Source organism: Pan troglodytes, chromosome 18, assembly GCF_028858775.2.
Source record: "Pan troglodytes isolate AG18354 chromosome 18, NHGRI_mPanTro3-v2.0_pri, whole genome shotgun sequence".
Taxonomy (NCBI): Eukaryota; Metazoa; Chordata; class Mammalia; order Primates; family Hominidae; genus Pan; species Pan troglodytes.
In genome coordinates this window covers 79,418,286-79,442,139 of record NC_072416.2, presented here as the reverse complement: position 1 = coordinate 79,442,139, position 23,854 = coordinate 79,418,286, and the positions used below count along the sequence as shown (strand labels likewise).

Genomic DNA, 23,854 nt, shown 5'->3' with positions numbered 1-23,854 from the left:
AAATTGTTTTCAAAAAGTAAAATAAAAACATGTAATCCAGAGCAAACATTTGCTTTAGTGTATATATTTTTAAAAATGCTTGAATACATGTCATCTTGGTTTAGCCTCACATTAATCAAAGGAAGCAGCTCGTTTCCTGTTGTTATTCTTAGTCTCAGTTTAAAAAATGAGGATTGGCCATTTAAGGTGACTCCTCCAAGGTCACATACCTGGTAGGTGATAGGACTCTTTTCTCTTACTCTGAGCCTGCCTTATCCCTCACAGGGAAAATTAATGTGCTTCTAAGAGTAAGTTCTCACTTTTAAAGTACTAGATGATTCACCCATAAAAAGCTGCATCAGTCGTTAAAAGGATGCTTCTAAAGAGTTTACAACAACACGGGAAATGCTTATCACATAACACTGAGTAAAAGCAGCATCAGGACAAATTGCGTATGCAGTCTGAGCTCAACCACATTAAAAAAGTTACACGGAGAAGAGACAGAGAAATATACTAAGTGTGTGTGTGTGTGTGTGTGTGTGTGTGTGTGTGTGTGTGTGTCTGTAATTTTTTTTTTTTTTTTTTTTTTGAGATGGAGTCTCACTCTGTTGCCCAGACTGGAGTCTGGAGTGCAGTGGTGTGACCTTGGCTTACTGCAACCTCTGCCTCCCAGGTTCAATTGATTCTCCTGCCTCAGCTTCCCGAGTAGCTGGGATTACAGGTTCATTCCACCATGCCTGGCTAATTTTTATATTTTTAGTGGAGATGGGGTTTCATCATGTTGGCCAGGGTGGTCTTGAACTCCTGACCTCAAGTGATCCACCCGCCTCGGCCTCCCAAAGTGCTGGGATTACAGGCGTGAGCCACCTCGCCCAGCCAGAAATATACTAAATATTAAAAATACAACAGATGATGGGATTAGGGGGGACTTTAATTTCTTTTTTGTATGCCTCTCTGTATTTTCAGTATTTTCTTCTAGGAAAAGTTATCACTGCAGAAATGAAAACAAACATGCAATAAAAATTATTTGGTGGAAAAACAGCCTTCAAGGACATTTCTTGGTCTCAATTTACAGTCAGATTTTGCTGTGTTCAGTATCTTACTGTCATCAGTATAAGCAAGGGGAGGGATTTAGCATGATTAAATATTTATTGAGCATCTACTACTCCCTGTTTCCCTCATGTACTAACCGTGGGGCCTTGAGCAAGTCACTTGGCCTCTCTATAGTTCAGTTTCCTTATGTGTATATTAATAGCGTATGCATCTTTGAGTTATTGTGCAGATTGAATGACATCATCTGCACAAATGATTCGCAAGAATGCCTGCTTCACAATAACTGCTAGATAAATGTCAGCTGCTTCTGTTGATGACATTGTTGTTATATTATTATTACTATTATTACCATACTACTACTACTATCACTTATTATTATTATATTGCTGCCACCACTACTGGAGGTGAGTACGGGTTAGGCTCTGGAATATTGAGGAACAAGACGATGGAAGATTATTGCTATGGCTGACTTCTCATTTAAACTTTTCTCTACTTTCTACATTTTCTAAGATAGCTTCTATTTTATTTTGGGACAGGGTCTTGCTCTGTCGCCCAGGCTGGAGTCCGGTAGTGTGATGACAGCTCACTGTAGCCTTAAACTCCCAGGCTCAAGTGATCCTTCCACCTCAGCCTCCTGAGTAGCTGGGGGACTACGGGCATGCGTCACCATCCTTGGTTAATTTTTGTATTTTTTGTAGAGACAGGGTCTCACTATGTTGCCCAGCTTGGTCTCGAACTCCTGGGCTCAAGTGATCCTCCTCTCTTGACCTCCCAAAGTGCTGGGATGACAAGCATGAGCCAGTACACCTGGCTCAAAATGGCTTTTATAATTAAAACCAACCTATTTTAGGGATAGCAGCATTTTTGTTGGAGGGCATGAAAAGTTTACTGCAACTTAGCAGCTGAACCGCAAGAGTCCTCAGAAATTTGTTTAATTCAGTCTCGATTTGTAGAAGTAACTGAGGCCTAGAGAAGGAAAGGGACTGGTCCAAAGTCACATGGAGAGAAGCACACCCTGTGCCTGGGGCCTTTGCATTGATTCTTTGGCCCAGAAGCAAGAGCAGTGCTGGTAGAGGGTGGAGGCAGTGCAAAGGCCCTGAGGCTGGTTCTTCCCCAAACCCTGAGGTCTCAGAAGAAACACCCCTTCCCTAACAACTCCCTTGGAATCTGCAGTGTCTCCAAGGCAATGGCCCTGAGCTGTAATTATCTCCTTTATGAAGCTCTTTTCCTTCTTTTAGCTTGTCTGCCGCATGAAGCCAGGGACCAGATTTTGCTCAGTGCCTGGCACCTAGTGCCCAGGAAGTAATCGCTGAATTAATGAGTGAATGCACAACTCAATAAGCTTTTCTTTGGGCTGTCAAAGGGCAAGACTTGTTTTGCACGGTGGCTGTAAGAATCAAATGAGAGGAAATGCAGAGACAAAGGAGCCCAGCACCTGGCACATCGTTGGCTTCTTAGAAACATTTAGCTGAGCGCGGGGGCTCATGCCTGTAATCCCAGCACTTTGGGAGGCCGAGGTGGGTGGATCATCTGAGGTCAGGAGTTCGAGACCAGCCTGGCTAACATGGTGAAACCCCATCTCTACTCAAAAGTAAAAATTAGCCCGGCGTGGTAGCACATGCCTGTAGTCCCAGCTGCTCAGGAGACTGAGGTAGGAGAATCGCTTGAACCTGGGAGGCGGAGGTTGCAATGAGCCGAGATCGCGTCACTGCACTCCAGCCTGGGCGACAGAGCGAGACTCCGTCTCAAAAAAAATAAAATAAAATAAACAGAAACTTTCAATGCCTCCACCTCTATGGCTCTGCAAGCTGGTGGGAGGCCCTTCCTGGTACCTTGCTAAGCATGTGACAGCAACAGACCTCTGGGCACATTCCAGCCTTGATTCTTAGGGAGTTGGTCTGCAGACATCTTATAACTCCAGCCCCAAACTGGTCGGACTGGTTGAGGAATAAACTGTGAATTTTTCCACACACAGCAATAACAAACATGACTCGGCTGCTTTCGGTGGCCAGCATGCTCAGTTTTAGGAAGACATCGCTTTCCAGCCAGAATTCAGCACCATCTTGCAAGCTTACATTGAAATCCCGACACTTAAGGGAACTCTCATGAGAAGCAGTCATCACTGTCATCCCCTAGAATGCTGCCTGCCATATGAAATTCAACGCTGTGGTTTTCCATGCAGATTCGAGCAGACCTCTTTTTCTCAGAGCTAGTTTCCTCCACTGTGTAAAAACGGGGTGGTGATTCATAACTTTTAGTGTGGTGCTGGGTATAAGTGAGGTGGTTTCCACCTGCACCTGAGCATTATGTTAGGATTAAATTAAATAATGGTTGAGAAAAATAGGCTGGTCCAGGGCCACACACATCGTGCAGGCAGACAGGCGTACATTCCAGTTCCAGCTCAAATCCTGGGGATGATTCTAAAAAGTTGGGCAAGTTACTTTCTCATCTGTAGACGTGGGGGATCATAAATAACTTAGAACATTGTGATGAAGATTAGCAAAGCACTTAACAGCCCCTAAAATTCACAGGAGCCAGGAGGAGAGTACAAGTGGAGGCCCACCAACCTTCTGTCTAAATACACCAAGCAAATTAAGTCCAACACCATCTCTTTCCCTGCCTTGACACACAGCCCTTCATGATGGCGTGGAACAGGCTGTCCCAAACGGCAATCGCTAGCCATATGTTGCGATTTAAATTTAATTTAATTTTATTTTACTTTTTTTTTTTTTTTTTTATGAGACTGAGTCTCACTCTGTCATCCAGGCAGAATACGGTGGCATGATCTCAGCTCACTGCAACCTCCGCCTCCCGGGTTCAAGCAATTCCCCTGCCTCAGCTTCCTGAGTAGCTGAGGTTACAGGCATGAGCCACCATGCCTGGCTAAGTTTTGTATTTTTAGTAGAGATGGGTTTCATCATGTTGGCCAAGCTGGTCTTGAACTCCTGACCTCAAGTGATCTGCCTGGCTTGGCCTCCCAAAATGCTGGGTTTACACGCGTGAGCCACCATGCCTGGCCTTAAATTTAATTTTAAAATAAGCTTAAGTAAAATTAAAAATTCAATTCCTTAGCTGCACCAGCCACATTTCAAGTGTACAATAACAACTGGTGGTTAGTAGCTACTGTGTTGGACAGACAGAATGTTCCAGCAATGCACTGTGCTGGTCTGAAAGGATGACTGTGAATTGAGAACTCAGGACTCCTTAGAGTTCTGAGCTGGAATAAGGCAGTCTCTGGCCCTTGGCTCCTTCCTGCCTCATCCCAGGCTCCATCCCTCACTGTGTGGATGCCCTAGCCAGCACAACCAAGGCAACAGCCAGCCCTGGCCACTTCGTGGGCCTGTGGCAGGAACAGCAGAGTGGCAGTCTGCCCTTAGGAAGATGGGTATTGGAAGCAAGGCTGGGCCCTTCAGGAGCTTCTGGGATCCCAGGTGTCCAGCACATGGTTGGGGTGGGGGTGGAAGCACCCCTCTGGGTAGTCAGAATGCCTTGGCCCTGTGAACTCACCCTGTGGAGTACGGGTCCTGCTAGAGAAAGAAAGGCTGGACCACAGTCCTCCAAAGTGCCAAACCCAGAGCAGGGGCCCCTCTTGCCGGGGTCTAAGAGCAGAAAAGGCATTGAACACAGAGCCTGGCACCTAGCGGGTCCTCCATGAATGGTGCTTCTCTTATTGGAGTGTCTGCATTTGTGCATTTGGAGACAGAAACCAAACCCACTGATCCAGTCATCAAAGCCATCCCTTCCAGGTCCACAGTGCTTCCTCCTGTGAATGCCCCTTAGGCGTGGGTGCACACGAACCTCGGGCCTCACACAGCGCCCTGCAGCACCAGGGCAGGGCCAAGGTCCAGATGACCCACCCCTGCCCACACCCCTCCCAGCCACTCCCCGCCACTGCTAAGCCCTGCCTCAGGCACCCCCACACCGCCCTGCGTAAACAGGCCCACGGTGCCCAGAGGCCCTGCCAGCCCTGCCTTCCTTTGACCCCAGCTGGTCCCAAAGCAAGAGAATCTGGGACATTCAGGACCTCCTGGCCTTTTAAATAGAATTTGCTATTGCCTGTTCTATGTGGGAAGCACTTTTCACTTGGGACGGGTTCCAAAGGCTGAAGGAAGATGCTGCGCCCTTTTAGAGAACTTGCTTCCCATTTTTCATGTATTCATCATTCATTCATTCATTTCAAATATTTAAGAACACCCTCTGAGTGCAGCGGATGAACTGCTGATGAGACAGAGTCCCTGTCCTCCCAGAAGTTAGGCTTGAACAGGAAGAGGGAAATGAACAAGTTACTTACACTTGAGATAAATGTTGACAAAGAGTTACACGGCGCCATTAGAGAATACGGACTCAGCTGCGGGGTCATGCTGCTGATCCCTGACCTTGGAGGTTCTCTGCCACGGCTGCACGGCAGAATCACCGGGGGTTTCTGAGACCACACCCGGGCCTGGGCTTCCCCGGTCTGGGCGGAAGCCAAGGCCCGGACATGGGGGTCTCAGGGCTCTCCAGGGGATCCCAACGTGCAGCCAGCCAGGGGCAGCAGGAGTGTCAGCCCAGGAGGACAGGGTTTCAGACAGAGGGGAAAGCAATGTCCTGCAAAGGCCTCAGGCCCAGAGGGCATCTGAGTAAGGGCAGCATCTTTCTGAAGTCGCTTCTCCAGTAAACCTCTGGATGGGGTGGAGCCGAAGCTGCTGGATCAGGGCATGTAAGGCTCTGTCCATCTGCCTGACTTTCTGATTTCACTATGCAGGCGGAGCCATTGAAAGTGCAGTAAGAAGACATATTTAAGAGACAACAAGTAGCAATTAAAAAGCGTGGCTGGAGCTACCCATCCCAGGGCTTGCTTTTCTTTGCTAGTTTCAAAGCAGCAGATGGTTCATATGACAGCTTTCTTTTTTTTTTTTTTTTGAGATGGAGTCTCACTCTGTTGCCCATGCTGGAGTGCAGTGACGGGATCAGGCTGGAGTGCAGTGGCGGGATCTCAGCTCACTGCAGCCTCCACCTCCTGGGTTCAAGCAATTCTCCTGCCTCAGCCTCCCAAGTAGCTAAGATTACAGGCAGGGGCCACCACGCCAAGCTAATTTTTACATTTTTAGCAGGCACAGGGTTTCACCTTGTTGGCCAGGCTGGTGTTGAACTCCTGACCTCAGGTGATCACCTGCCTGGGCCTCCTAAAGTGTTGGGATTACAGGCGTGAGCCACTGTGCCTGAACACATGATGGCTTTTAAAGGTACACAAGCTAGGGGGCTGGGCGCAGTGGCTCACGCCTGTAATCCCAGCACTTTGGAAGGCTGAGGCAGGCGGATCACGAGGTCAGAAGATCGAGACCATCCTGGCTAACACGGTGAAGTCCCGTCTCTACCAAAAATACAAAAAAATAAGCCAGGTGTAGTGGCGGGCGCCTGTAGTCCCAGCTACTAGGGAGGCTGAGGCAGCAGAATGGCGTGAACCCAGAAGGCGGAACTTGCAGTGAGCCGAGATCACGCCACTGCACTCCAGCCTGGGCGACAGAGCAAGACTCTGTCTCAAAAAAAAAAAAAAAAAAGATACACAAGCTAACATTCTTAGCTTGGTTCCAAGGCAGCAAAGCATTCTCGAGCATGACAAAAGGTTATAAAATCTTGTAAGGTGTGGCAGTGGGAGGGAGTATGTTCCTCTCTGTTGTACTATCCCTAGGCTGAGGTCAGCCTTGAGACTTACTACCTTTGTGCCTTGTTACTCCTCAGTACTTCCTGGAACCAGGAGAAAGTCTGAGGGGCTGCACTGCGGTGCTTCTGGAGCAAGGGGTGCAGGGGTGCAGGGGCCCAGGGCTCATGTGCTGATTTCATGGGACATGGCTGTTCATCCAATAGCCCTGAGTCACATAGGGGAGAAAATCAATGCGTTTTTCTCTTCCAGTTGTTCTGACTAGGTCAAGGAGAGTCTCAGTGCGGTGCCACGATGTCTTTAATGCCTAATACTTTTAAAACTTTGCTTTTTCACAGAGAGATCAGGTCTTGGCAAGCCACAGCCCTCTGGCTGGAGCTCAAGACCTCTGCTTTATTTCCACTATTTTATTCTCATGCTTGTCTTCTCTGTGCAGCAAGCATTGCCAGCTTTCTACTGGGTAGTGATGTGTTTCCTTTCAAATGAGCTAAGTAGAGTGAATTGATTGAAATGAAAAAAAAAAAAAGGATTTTTAAATGTTAAGTAGAGGTGATATAAAATATGACAAAAACCATGGCAGAGATACACAAATGGCCATGGGTGGGAAAATGCTGGAGAGATGGGAGAGGACCCCAGCTCTGGAGTCAGACAAACCTCAGTTCAAACGCCAGCTCCCCTGCCCACTGGCTGGGAGGGTGGCTGAATTCCTGCACTGAGAAACTGGGTGGTAAGGGTGGGAAAAGGCTCCCTGGACACTGTAGGACCGTCTGCCAGGCCTGCAGAGTGCCAAGTGTGGCCCATCTGAGGCTCTTTCCTAGGAGTTAGGGATACTGGGGAGAATAGCAGAGTTCCTTACTCCTTCGTAGTTACAAACAGGGGTTTAGGGCCAGCCACGGTGGCTCATGCCTGTAATCTCAGCACTTTGGAAGGCCGAGGTGGGTGGATAACTTGAGGTCAGGAGTTCAAGACCAGCCTGGCCAACATGGTGAAACCCCATCTCTACTAAAAATACAAACAAACAAACAAACAAACAAAAAATGAGCTGTGTGTGCTGGCACGTGCCTGTAATCCCAGCTTCTTGGGAAGCTGAGACAGGAGAATCGCTTGAACCCAGGAGGCGGAGATTGCAGTGAACCGAGATTAAACCACTGCACTCCAGCCTGGGTGACAGAGCAAGACTCCATCCCCCACAAAAAGAAAAAAAAAAATGGGGGTTTAGAGACAGACTGGGGCAGGTTCCGGTCTTGGCTCTGCAACTCTGGGCTGTGACCTTGCCCACATTTCTTAACTTCTCTGAGCCTCAGTTTGTTCATCTGTAAAATGAGGCTGCTACAGGGACGTTTCCCACAGGTTGTTTTGATCATTAAGTGAGGTAAGAAAAACAAAATGCTTAGCAAAGTACCTGGCACATAACGTGCACTTAGTCAATGTAAGCCATCAACATTTAATTGAATTGAATTTGGTTTCATTTAAATTAATTAAGTCATGAAGTCAGTGAGTTCTGGAGCCAGAAGCCTTTGTAAGTCTCCGTAAGTCAAGCCCAGAGCCTGGGCCACATCACCCTAATTGGGGATAATGTCTAGCCTGGTGGTCATTCTTAGTGCAAGAACGGAACTTTCAACATCAGAGAATTGTGTAAGCAAATGGTGATGAATCCCTGCCATGAACGATTAGGCAAATGTTTAAAATGATGTTTCAAAGAATATTTAATGTCATGGAGAGATGTTTCGATACATAAATAGGTAGAAAAGCAGTCTGGGCCGGGCGCGGTGGCTCACGCCTGTCATCCCAGGACTTTGGGAGGCCAAGGCGGGTAGATCTTGAGGTCAGGAAGTTGAGACCATCCTGGCTAACACGGTGAAACCCTGTCTCTACTAAAAAATACAAAAAAAAAATTAGCCAGGCGTGGTGGCAGGTGCCTGTAGTCCCAGCTACTTGGGAGGCTGAGGAAGGAGAATGGCTTGAACCCGGGAGGCGGAGCTTGCAGTGAGCTGAGACTGCACCACTGCACTCCAGCCTGGGCGACAGAGCGAGACTCCTTCTCAAAAAAAAAAAGAAAAGAAAAGAAAAGAAAAGCAGTCTGTAAGATAGTATGTACCTATTCATCCATAAAAAGAAATGAAGTACTGGCCGGGCACGGTGGCTCACACCTGAAACCCCAGCACTCTGGGAGACGCTGGGGGGGGGGGGGGGGCGGGTGCAGATTGCCTGAGTTCAGGAGTTCGAGACCGGCCTGGGCAACATGGCGAAACTTCACCTCTACTAAAAATACAAAAACTTAGGCATGGTGATGGGTACCTGTAATCCCAGCTACTGGGGAGGCTGAGGCACAAGAATTGCTTGAACCTCAGAGGCAGAGGTTGCAATGAGCCGAGATTACACCACTGCACTCCAGCCTGGGCGGCAGAGCGAGACTGTGTCAAAACAAACAAACAAGCAAAAACCAACAACAACAACAAGAAGAAATGAAGCACTTATACGGACTACAACACAGATGAGCCTTGACAACACTGTGCTATGTGAAAGGAGCCGGACACAAAAGATCACGTATTGTAAGACTCCATTTATACGTGATGTCTAGAAAGGGCAAGTCTGCAGAGACAGAGAGCAGATGACAGGTTGCCTGGGGCAGGGAGGGGAGGACTAGGAGGTGATGGCTAAGGGGTGTGGGGTGTGTTTTGGAGGTGATGAAAATGTTCTAAAATTTATCGTGGTGGTGGATGCACAACTGTGAAAACATACCAAAAGCTGTCAAACACTTTAAATTGGCAAATTAGGCCAGGCACGGTGGCTCACGCCTGTAATCTCAGCTCTTTGGGAGGCCAAGGTGGGTGGATCACCTGAGGTCAGGAGTTCAAGAACAGCCTGAGCAACATGGTGAAACCCCGTCTTTTCTAAAAATACAAAAATTAGCTGGGCGTGGTGGCAGGCGCCTGTAATCCCAGCTACTTGAGAGGCTGAGGCAGGAGAATCGCTTGAATCGAGGAGGCAGAGGTTGCAGTGAGCTTAGATCATGGCACTGCACTCCAGCCTGGGTGACAGAGCGAGACTCTGTCTCAAAAAAAATAAAATAAATAAAAGGGCAAATTGTATGCTGTGTCAATTACATCTCAATAAAGCTGTTAAAAATTATGTATGACAGCCAGGTGCGGTGGCTCACGCCTGTAATCCCAGCATTTTGGGAGGCCGAGGTGGGTGGATCATGAGGTCGGGAGATCCAGACCATCCTGGCTAACACGGTGAAACCCTGTCTCTACTAAAAATACAAAAAATTCTCCAGGCATGGTGGCGGGCACCTGTAGTCCCAGCTACTCCAGAGGCTGAGGCAGGAGAATGGCGTGAGCCCGGGAGGTGGAGCTTGCAGCGAGCAGAGATCGCAACACTGCTCTCCAGCCTGGGTGACAGAGCGAGACTCCGTCTCAAAAAAAAAAAAATTATGTACGATATGATTAAAATGAAGATTCATACACACACACACACACACACACACACACACAGAGACACAGAGAGAGAGACTGGGAGACAAACATATATATCCACAGTGATCATCTTCGGTGATAGGTTTATAGGGATTTTTTTCTCCTTTTTACTTATCTATATTTTCTAAAGTTTTTATAATGAATCGGTACTACTTTGGGAAAAACAATGAAAACTTTTTTTTTTTTCAAGAACTGTTCATTTTGGATTTCAATGTCAATCAAATAAGGGCCAAAGTAGCTTCCCACCTGGGCCGATATCTCTCTAGAAAGAAAAGGGACCTCCTTGGAAGCCATTACCTTGTCCACGTGGAGGGGCACGGCAAATCTCCTGAGGGTGGGGACCGAGGTGAGCCTGGAGTTCTCCTTGAAGTCCTGGTTCAGGTTGGCCAGGTAGAAGAGCTGGTAGAGGCTGTTGTCCTCGTAGGCAATGACGTCAAACACGATGCAGCCGTCCTCTTCGTAGGCGTTGACGTGATGGAAAACCACCATGGCGTCTGTGTAAAACTTGGTCTGCACAGGCTGCCTGGTCTTTTGGTCGATGATGTGGATATAAGTCTGAAAAAGGACACACATCAAGGGCTCAGCTCACCCTCTCTCAGCCTGGCACTGTGGCATCTGGGGGCTGAACAAAACCCAGCCCCGCCAGGAGCTAGGCTTAGGACTGTGTCCCCATTCTGCATTCTGTGTGTGCTCCACAACACCAGACAGGCAAAAGTGCCCCCCAAAATGAGAGCTGTTTATTGTATTTCCATGAGAATATCTTTCAGATGGAGAGGAGGGATGCTTTGCTGCCAGAGTCTTTGCAGTCACTAGGAGGACAGTGTTTGGAGAGAAGCTCCAGTGTGCACAGTCCCCTTGTTCCATTGTGCTGACATCCCAGCTCCCTGGCAATGACCAAGTTGGGGAGAATCTGCCAGGTGCCAGGCTCCATCTAAGACTGGAGGCTTGGCAGGGTGCAGTGGCTCATGCTGTAATCTGAGCACTTTGGGAGGCCGGGCGGGTGGATCACTTGAGGTCAGGAGTTCAAGACTAGCCTGGCCAACATGGCAAAACCCCATCTCTACTAAAAATACAAAAAATTAGCCAGGCATGGTGGCACTTGCCTGTAATCCCAACTACTCAGGAGGTGGAGGCAGGAGAATCGCTTGAACCCAGGAGGTGGAGGGTGCAGTAAGCCAAGAATGTGCCATTGCATTCCAGCCTAGGCGACAAGCGTGGAACTCCGTCTCAAAAAATAAATAAATAAATAAATTCACTAGGCATTGTGGCGTATGCCTATAATCCCAACTACTCAGGAGGCTGAGAGAGGAGAATAGCTTGATACGTAGGCGGAGGTTACAGTGAACTGATATCGCACCACTGCGCTCCAGCCTGGGTGACAGAGTGAGACTCTATCTCAAAAAACAGAAAAAGAAAAAGAAAAACTAAAAGTGCATGTGAAGGCAGAGATGGTGGAGTAACACAGTGTCAGTGGGTAGTGGTGGCTCCCTTCAGACGTGGGGGTGGACGGGAGGCAGGAGGGGGGAAGTGAGTTGGGGAGGATTTTATACATGGCTTTCTATACTTGTATATTCTTTGAATAGATAACACTGAGAACTACTGGATATTTTACAAAAGTGAAGTGACAATGCAAAAAAAAAAAAAAAAGACCAGGTGCAATGGCTCACACATGTAATCCCAGTACTTTGGGAAGGGAAGGGAGGAGGATCACTTGAGTCCAGAGTTTGAGGCTAGCCTGGGCAACATAGCAAGACCCCAATCTCTACAAAACAACAAAAAATTAGCCAGGCATAGAGACATGTGCCTCTGGTTCCAGCTACTTGGGAGGATCACTTGAGCCTGGGAAGTTGAGGCTGCAGTGAGCTGTGATCGCACCACTGCACTCCAGCCTGGGTGACAGAGCAAGACTCTGTCTCAAAAATAACCCCCCCACAATAAAAACCCAACAAGTAAATAAACACTAGTAATACATACATACACCCAAGCACACGTACATGTATTCATACACATATGCACATACATGCACATATACATGTACACATATACATGCATATGTGCATATACAAGCATGCAATATGTGCATACATACTTTGAGCACTCAGGTGTGCCTGAATGGAAGGAGAGGTTTCTATTCAACTGTCTGGTGGAACATACTGTCATTACAATGTCTAAACCTCTGGCCGTTACCGCCCCAACGCTCACACTGGTAGCAGACATGGTTAAGGGGTCTTGTCAACAGGGCGGAGGTGGGGAGGAGCCCAGCTCTCCATCAGGACTGAGGACTCACTCCTTTTGCTGCTGGGCATATGGGGACCGCCAGGGCTTCCATGTTTGCCCAAGGTGGCACCCCCTTGCCTGGACAGCCTCATCCAATAACTCATCACTGTGGGAGTACAAAGGCCTGGGGGCCATTCTGAAGGACCATCCAGCTTCAGAACTTGCTGGAAGGTGGGTAGATGCCTCTGGTAGCCTCCTCCCTCTTCCATGCCACTTCCTTGCCTTAACCTTCACCCTCCTGCACACCAGCCTCCCTCCACGGGCAGCCAGCACCCACTGGGCTAGAGTCCAGCCAGACCTCACCTTCTCCTCCCTGTGGAAAGCCAGGCAGGAGGCCCAGCTCATTCTCCGGATGTATGCGGTTGCCATCTTGAGAATATCCAACCTGAAAGGCTGCTCAAGGAAGATGACATAGTTCTTGGTGACTCCAAAGCTGTGGTAGTAGCTTGGGGAGAGCAGGGAGCGGGACGGGATGGAGCAGAACACCTCTGTGTGCTTCCAGGGGCTCTTCCCCTGCTTCTTGCCCTCTAGCAAGACAAAAAGCAAGCCTTAGGAATTGTGCAGGATCTGGCTGGCCCCCCAAGACCACACCACCATCCCCTACAAACTGACTTGATTGCTGAAAAAAACCTTTACATTAAACAGCAACGCGTAGACAGACAACGAGGTTGCTGCAGCTGCTGCAGGGGGCCAGGCTGAGACCTTCCACTCAGCACCCACCCCATATACAATCTGAAAACCACTGAACCAAGAGGGAGCCCTGCAGGTAAGGTGTCTTCACCTATAGCCTGGGGGCTAAATCCTGCCTCCACTGGTTTGTTTGAGATACAGTCTCCCTCTGCTGCCCAGACTGGAATGCAGGGGAACGATCTCAGCCCACTTCAATCTCCGCCTCCCAGGTTCAAACAATTCTCCTGCCTCAGCCTCCCGAGTAGCTGGTACTATAGGCTCACGCCACCACGCTTGGCTAATTTTTGCATTTTTAGTAGAGATGGGGTTTTGCCATGTTGGCCAGGCTGTTCTCGAACTCCTGACTTCAGGTGATCTGCCCGCCTCGGCCTCCCAAAGTGCTGGGATTACAGGTGTGAGCCACTTCGCCCGGCCATGATTAGGGGTTTTATATAAATGCAGATAGTCAAGCGGTGCTGTAGGATGGCCATTTTATAGATGGGAAACTGAGGCTTAGTGGAATGGGCTATCATTATGGTCAGAGTCATAGGGTTAAGCCAAGAAAACACAGCCCCCTTCGCCTTCCTCCTCTTTTATCAAGGATTACGACTCTCATACAGTGAAGGTAGAGAAGAGAATGAAATAAAGCAGTCATCCATGTGCCTCGCCCTGCACCCAAACATGGAAGGTGCTCAATACGTGTTCAGTTTTCTTATTCCTCTGCAAGCATGAGTCACTCGCTGGTCAAAAGGCCTCCCCACCCAGGCCTACGGCTGGCTTATAATGAGTTATCTGCAAACTTCCCCACCTCTCTTGTGGCCACCTGTGCACCCTGTAAACAGCTGGCTGGTGGGAGGGATGCTGTGGGGTTGTGGGATAGTTATCGTCTTTATAAAACAAATGGAACACAATGCAAACTGAAACGAAAAGCACTGTGGCCTGGGAGGAGCAGGATGGGGCATGAGTCGCAGTGCCACCACCAGCATGGAGCAGGTGCTCAGAGGATCTCTGCTTGCAGGATGTCAGTGGCTCCTGGGAGCTGTGTGGCTGGGGTGTGTCATCTGATCCCCTGAGCCTCACAGTCCTCCTCTGTAATACAAGGTGGCAAACTCAAATGCCTAGACAATCCCCAGGTATGGCATTCTAGGATTCTGAGCTTGACCCCTATATCCGTTTACTGGCTTAATTAATGAGAGTTCTATTTAGCAAGTACACTCCGTGTACCTTCTGACCTCGAAGGCTCACATCTCCAGGCAGTGCCTGGTAGTTTGCTCAGGGGGCTCTACAAGACAGTGGGGGATGGGGGAGCAGCAAGGATCACAGGCAGAAACTAGTTTTTTTTAAACTAGAAGGTCAGAGGAAGCACCGTTGTAGTTCTGCACTGTCTCCTGAGTCCTGTCAGCTGTCCTCACAGGCCTAAGTCTCCTGGGTGTGGTTCCCAGGAGGGTCCTGGACAAACATGGGCTAAGAGCCTCCGCCTCCTCCCCCTCAGGATCATGCAATCACAGTCAGCCTGGGCTATGCTCCAAGATCCCAGCCCCACATGGAGAAGGTCCAGAAGGCCTGGAGAACAGGGCAGGGATCTGGAGTGGATCCCAGCACGGCTGAGCTCCCTAAACAGCCCTGGAAACCTGGCTGCAGGGGCTAGGAATGAAAGTAGGTGGCATAACCTTGTCATAGAAAGGTTTGTCAGGAGACTGAAAAACTGAATGGATGGAAAGACGAATCGATAGGTGGGTGGGTGGGTGCATGCAAGAATCGGTGGATAGTAGATAGATGGATGGATGGTGGGTGGATGGATAGCTGGTGGATGGAAGGATGGTGAGTGAATAGATGGGTGGTAGATGCACATGGTAGATGGATGTTGGGTGGGTGGATGGATGGATGGTAGATGCATAGATGGATGGATGGTGGGTGTATAGATGGTGGGTAGATGGATGAATGATGGATGGATGGGCAGGTGGGTGGCTCAATGGATGGATGGTGGATAAGTGGATGAGTGGATGGATGGGAGAACATGTAGATGGATGAATGGATTCATGGTGGGTGGGTGGATGGGTAGGTAGATGGATGGTGGATGGATGGTGGGTGGACGGATGGATGGGTAGATGGTGTGTGGGTGGATGGATGAATAGATGGATGGTGGATGGGTGGGTGGATGGATGGATGAATGATGGATGGATGAGTGGGTGGGAAGCTCAATGGATGGATGGATGGTGGGTAAGTGAATGGGTTGATGGATGGGAGAATGGGTAGATGGATAAATGGATTCAGGATGGGTGGGTAGATAGATGGTGGATGGATGGTGGGTGGATGGATGAATGGATGGATGGTGGATGGGTGGATGGATGGGAGAATGCGTAGATGGTTGAATGGATTCATGGTGGGTGGGTAGATGGATAGTGGGTAGATGGATGGATGGAGGGATGGTGTGTGGGTGGATGAGTAGGTGGGTGAATGGATGAATGGATGGATGGTGGATAGGTGGATGGATGGTGGGTGGCTGGCTAGATAAGTGGTGGATAGGTGGATGGGTGGACGGATGGTGGATGGGTGATGGATAGGTGGATGAATGGTGGGTAGGTGGGTGGATGGATAGTGAGTAGCTGAATGAATGGTGGATAGATGGATGGTGAGTAGATGCATGAACGGATGGATGGTAGATGAACGAATGGTTGGATGGTAAATAGATGATGGATGGATGGATGGTAGATGGGTGGATAAATTAATAAAATAATAAACTGGAGCCTAAATAAAAGGAAATTAGAATAGTAAAGGGATTTCTTTCTTCCAAGAGGAATCCCAGCAACTCCTCTTCTCTTCTAAAGGAAAGTACTGACTTCATGGTCCACCTCAATAATCTACGGGAGAAAGTACCACGCTGGATCTTGTGTCATCAACGAAAAACAGAACTCTTCAGAAGGAGCCACACTTGGTTGTTTGTGTTTTATTCAATTCCCCAGAGTGGCCTACCTGGTACTGTGGCAGGGATCTTAAAAATCACATACTTTGTCTTCCCCTTTTCCACAATGGACGTGCCCATGTTTAGAACATTTCCAGCCTCATCATAATGGGGATGTGACGTTGCCAGATTTACCGCCACGTATTTACGATAATCAACCTGCAAGATATGACACCTCCTGTTTTTTAAAGTATTTACGATAATCAACCTGCAAGATATGACATCCCGTGGTTTTTCAAAGGAGAAAGGTTGAAGTCCTGTGAAAACGTGACTGATTCTAGGTTCAGAGAGATGAGGGATATTTTTGCACTCTGTTGATCTGAAAACGATACAGAATTTGCTTTTAAAGAAGACTTTCACTCTTGTGACCTGATACAACCTCACATGGGGATTTGAGGGGCTCAGACAGCTAATAGGTTGCAGGGGAGTTAGGGAGCTGGTGTGCTTCTGTGGCTATCGTTCCAATCCTGCTGCCTGACCTTGCTGGAATCCTCAACATGGAAACAAGATTCCTCACTGCAGAAAGCTCTGAGCAATGACCTGGGCAGAGAGGTAGCCTTTGAACTAATCTTGGCCACAGCTCTGTCATTCTGGCTTAAATTCTGCCCTTTTGCATTGCACAGAAGCATAAATCTCTAGGCCTCTCTTAGAGGATTATTCTGGGAATGGAGAGGTTACAAAAACATTTGGTCAAAGTGAAGCTTGATCAACGAGCTGAATAATGACCCTCACTCTGCAGTCCACAGCTGCAGAATGATGGAGTGGCCGCAGACCAACCGTCTGCCCTTCCTCCCCTAGAAAAACACAACCTCCAGCCCAGAGTCAGATAACTCCTTTCTCTTCCAGCATTTCCTCTCTGTAGCCCTGTGGAAAGCATCATCAGTTGGACCGATGCCGTCTAGCTTAAAAGGAGCTGGACATAATTTCACAGCTAAGAAAAGCCTCATCTCTTTAACAGATCGTTAAAACGTATTGCAGAGACATCGGACTTTTGAACAGCCAGCTGGAGAAAATTGAAAGTGGGTCTATTGATTCCCACCAAAATGTTGACTTGATTCTTCCCAGGAAAGGCATGTGCTTGGGCACGGATTTTTGTGCCCTAGCTTTTTGCCTAATGCCTCCCTCTTCAGGTCAATAGAAGGTAGGATTGCTGAGAATCGCAGGCATTTCAACAGTCATTCATTCAAATTCTCAGTGAACTCCCTCAGTGCCAAGAATTATGAACACAGTTATGGGTTGAATTGTGTCTTGCAAAAAAGATAGGTTGAAGTCCTCACGCTGGGTACCTGTGACTGTGACCTTACTTGGAAATAAGCTCTTTATAGATGCCATTAAGTTAAGATGAGGTCATACTGCAGTGGGGTGGGCCCTAATGCAATGACTTGTGTCTCTATAAAAGGCAGAACATGGTTGGGTGCAGTGGCTCACACCTGTAATCATGAGGGCTGATCATGAGGTCAGGAGACCAAGACCAGCCTGGCTAACACGGTGAAACCCCATCTCTACCAAAAATACAAAAAACTAGCGAAGTGTGGTGGCACGTGCCTGTAGTCCCAGCTACTCAGGAGGCTGAGGCAGAAGAATCGCTTGAACCCAGGAGGCGGAGGTTGCAGTGAGCTGAGATCGCACCACTGCACTCCAGTCTGGGCGACACAGCAAGACACTTTTTCAAAAAAAAAAAAAAAAAGGCAGAACATTTGGATACATAGCCCCATAAGGAGAGGCAGTGTGAAGACTGAGGCAGAGGCTGGAGGGATGCATCTACAAGCTGAGGAACACCAGGGGTTGCCGGCAACTGCTAGAAGCCAGGAAGGGGCCAGGGAGGACCCTCCTCTAGAGTCTTCAGAGAGAGCATGGCCGGGCTGACACCTTGGTTTCAGACTTTTAACCTTCAGAACTGTGAGAGAGTAAATTTCTGTTTTTTTATTTGTTTGTCTTGTTTTTTTTGTTTCTGCTTTTGTTTGAGACAGAGTCTCGCTCTGTCACGCAGGCTGGAGTGCAGTGGTGCAATCTGGGCTCACTGCAACCTCCCCCTCCTGAGTTCAAGCGATTCTCCTGCCTCAGCCTCAGAGTAGCTGGGATTACAGGCACATGCCACCACGCCTGGCTAATTTTTGTATTTTTGGTAGAGATGGGGTTTCACCATGTTGGCCAGGCTGGTCTCAAACTCCTGACCTCAGGTGATCTGCCCACCTTGACCTCCCAAAGTGCTGGGATTACAGGTGTAGGTCACCGCACCCAGCCAATTTCTGTTGTTTAAAGCAATCTTTTTTGTAGGACTTGGTTATATCAGCCCCAGGAAACTGATACAGACACAAAGATAAAAACAACACAGTCCCTGCCTAGCATCTAGCAGTAAGTGTGGCGCTAGGGCACGGGATCCAACGGTGTTAGAGGAGGGGCTTCCCTGGTAAGCTCCTTGCAGGCTGAGCAACCTCACCCCGGCCGTCGCCGACTCTCCCTTTCTTGAGTCAGGAAGTGATGCTGGTTACATATGTGTTGATACCTTCTCCAGGGTTTCCAGAGTCTGTGGGTTGATTTTCCTGATGTAATTGGTCTCTGAGGTCGCGTAGAAGTCTTCTCCGCACTTCATGATGTTGATCAGGCAGTTGTCGGTGAAATCGGGGATGGTGTGAGACAAGTAGGAGAAAGCTCTGGGGAGAAAAGCAAATCAACAGAGTCAGTGGCTATGTCCACCCAGCCAGAGAAGTCTATCCTTGATGGCTTTAGTTTTCCTACCACTTAAAAATGCTTTACTTCGGCCGGGTGCCTGTAATCCCAGCACTGTGAGAGGCCGAGGCAGGCGGATCACGAGGTCAGGAGATTGAGACCATCCTGGCCAACACGGTGAAACCCCGTCTGTACTAAAAAATACAAAAAATCAGTCGGGCGTGGTGGCAGGTGCCTGTAGTCCCAGCTACTAGGGAGGCTGAGGCAGGAGAATGGCGTGAACCCGGGAGGCGGAGCTTGCAGTGAACCGAGATGGCGCCACTACACTCCAGCCTGGGCGAAAGAGCGAGACTCTGTCTCAAAGAAAAAAAAAATGCTTTACTTCAACTAAGGAAGAAAAAGCAACTGGGTCCCAATGGGTCACCTGAGGAATCCTAAGAACTCAGACACCCCAAAGACACCCCCACGTTGAGTCAGCTAAGAAATGAGTCGGCCGGAATGCCATGGTCACCAGCTGATCCTCCTGGACTCCCCAAAACCCAAAGGTCTCTAACATCAGAGTCAGCAAGACATACTGTTCCAAAGTATGTCAAGAAGCTCTACGGAAATCATATATGAACTCGTAACGGCTCCCAAAGCCTAACAACGCAGTTGATATCTGCTTTGCCAGGAATGTGAGTCCACACTGGTTATCTCGAATTTATCCAGGAAATTAGTTTTTAATTTAAAAAGGAAAACAAACTAATTATGAGTTAAGAACACATAGCTCATTTGATCAGAAGGTACACTCAAAGCAAGAAGAAAGAAAAACCAGAGGGGTTTATGGGTGGTGAAATTGGCAAATCCTGTATCGGTGTATTGGGGAGTGCTCCTCCTACTGGCAAACACGGGAACAACAAGGAGGCTTGGTTCCAGGACCTCCAGGTCGTGGTTTCAAATTCGTGATCCTGCTATCTCCCCTACCAGGTAAGTATGGTGGTTTTAAATTCCTTTGCTCTTTCCTCCTCCTTTCTCACTGGCTCCTGCTCCACACCTCCTATTTGCAAATGTGAATTCAGTGCTTGCTCTGAGCTAGCCTTAGAGCTGGATACTGGAATGGTAGAGATGACTTCAGTTCTCAAAAAAGCAGAAGCAATCTTCCATCTCTAGGCCAGCCTACCCTTCAACTCTTTCATAACTCTTCTACATCTAGAGAGTTTCAGAAAGAAGATACTGATGGCAGGCCTGATTCCCTGGCCAAGAATTTAACTGTCAGATATGTAACACATTCATATGGATCCTAATCCAGATGATTTAAAATGTATACAGTGGCCAGGCGCAGTGGCTCATGCCTGTAATCCTAGCACTTTGGGAGCCCAAGGTGGGTGGATCACCTAAGATCAGCAGTTCAAGACCAGCCTGATCAACATGGTGAAACCCCCGTCTCTACTGAAAATATAAAAATTAGCCGGGCGTGGTGGTGGGTGCCTGTAATCCCAGCTACTTGGGAGGCTGAGGCAGGAGAATCACTTGAACCTGGGGGGCAGAGGTTGCGGTGAACTGAGATTGCGCCATTGCACTCCAGCTTGAACAAGAAGAGTGAAACTCCGTCTTAAATAAATAAATAAATAAATGAAATGAAATGAAATGAAATGAAATGAAATATACACAGCAAAAAATCTCTCCCTCTCCTCAACATCCATCTGCCCCTGTGCATCCTTTCCTAGTTTCTTTATGCATGTACAAGCAAAATTTAATTTAGATTTCTTACTGCTTTTTCACACAAAGTACAGCTTATAACATGCTCTTTCTACACCTTCCTTTTTTTTTCCACTTAGTCTATCTTGGAAAAGTTTCTGTAGAGTGCAAAGAGAACATCCTCATTCCTTTTTACTTCTACATGGCATTTTCTCGTACAGTTTTACTGTTACGGATTTAACCACTCCTCTTTTAATGAACATTTGGGTTGTTTTCAGCTACTTGTTACAACAAATGATGCAGCCATAAATGACAAATACCTGGTGCATGTGTCATTTTCTATGCAAGTAAGCAGATCTCTAGGCTGAAGGGAATATGCATTTATAATTTTGACAGATGATTCCAAATTGCTTTCCCACCAGCCATGTGGGATGGCTTCTAATAATTTGTCAAATGCTCTTAGTCTCTCTGGCAATCAGTGATCAAGAACTATGTAGCACCTCTGGTTAAAGGGCAGTCATGTGGAGTTTTCATCTACCCTAAAGAGAATCGTCAGAGGAGCAAATGCTGGTTATTTCAGCCATCAAGGATAGCAAGAAGTATGAAATTTGCTCAGATTTAAAATAGGCAGTTACTTGGAAAATATGTTTTTGCAGGGGTCCGGATAGGCCATTGTTCCAAACTCAGACACCACAATCCTGTTTGCCTCAATATTGGCGTTGTAGGTATCGCTTCTCAGGTATTTGCTCCTGTAATAGACTTCACCTGCAAGAGAAGAACCAGCATAATCTCAGGCTGACGCCTTCACAGGGCTTTAAAATCAATGTCAGTCCTTGTACGGGTTTTATTGGGAGAAGAAGGTGGTTATTTCACTAGGACAAGCTCCTTTAGTACACAGGGCTGATACAATTCACATTTTAAATATAATTTTATTTATTATTATTATTTTTTTGAGTTTTGCTCTTGTTGCCCAGGCTGGAGTACAATGGTGCGATCTCGGCTCACTGCAACCTCCGCCTCCTGGGTTCAAGTGATTCTCCTGACTCAGCCTCCTGAGTAGCTAGGATTATAGGCATGCGCCACCACGACCAGCAAATTTTTGTATTTTTAGTGGAGATGGGGTTTCACCACGTTGGCCAGGCTAGTCTTGAACTCCTGACCTCAGGTGATCCACCCGCCTCAGCCTCCCAAAGTGCTGAAATTACAAGTGTGAGCCACCATGCCCGGCCTGGAATATAATTTTAGACACACATTTTCTCACTCCTGACTCACAACAGTATGGCTGGATAAGTATGTGTTACGGTTTGAATGTTTTGTTCCTTGCAAATCTCATGTTGAAGCCTGTGATGTTGCAGGTGGGCCTAGGAGGAGGTGTCTGGGTGATGGGGGTGGGTCCCTCATGAATGGCTTAGTGTTGTTCTGGTGATGAGTGAGTTCTCACTCTATTAGTTCATGCAACATCTGGTTGTTTAAAAGATCCCTCCCTCCTCTCTCTCTCTCTCTTTCACCATGTGACATGCCTGCTCCCCCTGTGCCTTCTGCCATGAGCCAAAGCTTTTTGAGGCCCTCGCCAGAAACCAAACAGATGCTGGTGCCTTGCTTCCTGTACAGCCTGCAGAACCGTGAGCCAAATAAACCTCTTTTCTTTATAAATTACCCGGTCTTGGGTATTCCTTTATAGCAATGCAAAATGTGCTAATGCAAAATATGTCTGTTCTTAGCTCCATTTTCCATAGGAAGGAACTCAGGCTCAGAAACATTCTTTCACCTTGCCCAAGGTCACCCATCTGAGAGTGCTGACCAGAATCAGTCATCCCTTCCACCCTGTTTGTGTCCCTCCAGGGAAGGAGCAGAGCTGGAGGACTAATCTAGAAGGCTGCATATGTGGGGTGGGTTTCCCCAGGGCCCCGTTCAGTCCTGGGAGCGCTGCCTCCAGAAGCCCAGTTGATCACTTCAGTCTCCCTGGAGTAACGTTTGATATTGAACACAACCAGGAGGTGACCTAATGCCCAATCCTGCGTAGCAATAGAGGGTCAGACCTGTGTTCAATGTCTAATTCATCCAAATTCTGCAGAGAGTCTAACTCATGGCATAAATCTCTTGACCAGTCCATTGAGACCAACCTCAAAATATACCAGATGGTTCTAGACCTGTGTTAGTTTTCTACTGCTGCTGTAATGACTTACCCCTCACTTAGTGGCTTCACACAACATACACTCATTATCTCACAGTTTGGAAGAAAGTCTGAAATGGGAATTACAGAGCTAAAATCAAGGTGTCCACAGGGCTAGTTCCTTTTGGAGGCTCCAGGGGAGGTCTGTTCCTTGATTTTTCTAGCTTTGAGAAGCTGCTGCCTTTCCTGGCTCATGGCTGCGTCACTGTGACCCCTGTCTCCTGTCCCAGTATCACATCTCCTCTGAGGCTGACCCTCCTGCTTCTCTCTTGAGATTACACTGGGCCCATCCCTAATGTCAGATCACCTCCCCCATCTCAAGATCCTTCATCTAATCACATCTACAAAGTCTCTCTCTCTTTTTTTTTTTTTTTTTTTTTGAGATGGAGTCTCACTCTGTCACCCAGGCTGGAGTGCAATGGTGGAATCTTGGCTCACTGCAAGCTCAGCCTCTCTGGTTCAAAAGATTCTCCTGCCTCAGCCTCCCCGAGTAGCTGGTATTACGGGCATGTGCCACCACGCCCAGCTAATTTTTAAAATATTTTTAGTAGAGACAGGGTTTTGCCCTGTTGGTCAGGCTGGTCTCGAACTCCTGACCACAGGAGACCCACCTGCCTCGGCCTCCCAAAGTGCTGGGATTGCAGGCGTTTGCCTAGCCTGCGAAGTTTCTTTTGCTATGTAAAATAACACATCTAGGCCGGGTGCGGTGGCTCACGCCTGTAATCCCAGCACTTTGGGAGGCCAAAGTGGGTGGATCACCCGAGGTCAGGAGTTTGAGACCAGCCTGGCCAACATGGTGAAACCCCATCTCTACTAAAAATGCAAAAATTAGCTGGGTATGGTGGCACACCCTTGTAATCCCAGCTACTCAGGAGGCTGAGGAGACAGAATTGCCTGAACCCAAGAGGCAGAGGCTGCAGTGAGCCAAGATTGCGCCACTGCCCTACAGCCTGGACGACAGAGCGAGACCCCGTCTCAAAAAACAAACAAACAAAAAAAGCAACAACAACAACAACAACAAAAAACCCACATCCATGGATTCCTCCTGGGGCAGGGGTGAGAGGAGGTCCTTCCCAGCTGGGAATAAGTCAGGAGAAGCTTCAGGGAGGAGGTGGTGCATGAAACAGCTCTTAAAGGATGAGTAGAATTTGACGGCAATATGCTGGGGAGAGACGGCAGAGCTGTCCTGTTCACCCGCTAAGAGGTCTGTAAGCAAACGCCTGGAGTTGGGAAAATGCAGATCCCTTCTTGCAGGCGTTGAGTTCGGCTGGGCT

At 48.0% G+C, this 23,854-nt stretch overlaps 1 protein-coding gene across 5 annotated transcripts in view; it reads right to left on the bottom strand.

Moving 5' to 3' along the window:
- BCO1 (beta-carotene oxygenase 1) overlaps positions 1-23,854 on the bottom strand; it is a 52,663-nt gene that overhangs the window by 10,292 nt on the left and 18,517 nt on the right. For 4 of the 5 annotated variants that reach the window (XM_063797862.1, XM_016930232.4, XM_016930233.4 and 1 more), the window contains exons 3-7: positions 21,043-21,172; positions 18,567-18,714; positions 16,072-16,219; positions 12,733-12,956; positions 10,450-10,707 (exon numbers count right to left, since the gene is read on the bottom strand). In XM_063797862.1, the coding sequence (XP_063653932.1) occupies positions 10,450-10,707; positions 12,733-12,956; positions 16,072-16,219; positions 18,567-18,714; positions 21,043-21,172 (908 nt within the window). The remainder of the gene's footprint in view (positions 1-10,449; positions 10,708-12,732; positions 12,957-16,071; positions 16,220-18,566; positions 18,715-21,042; positions 21,173-23,854) is intronic. The other variant, XM_016930231.3, reaches the window with a different exon arrangement.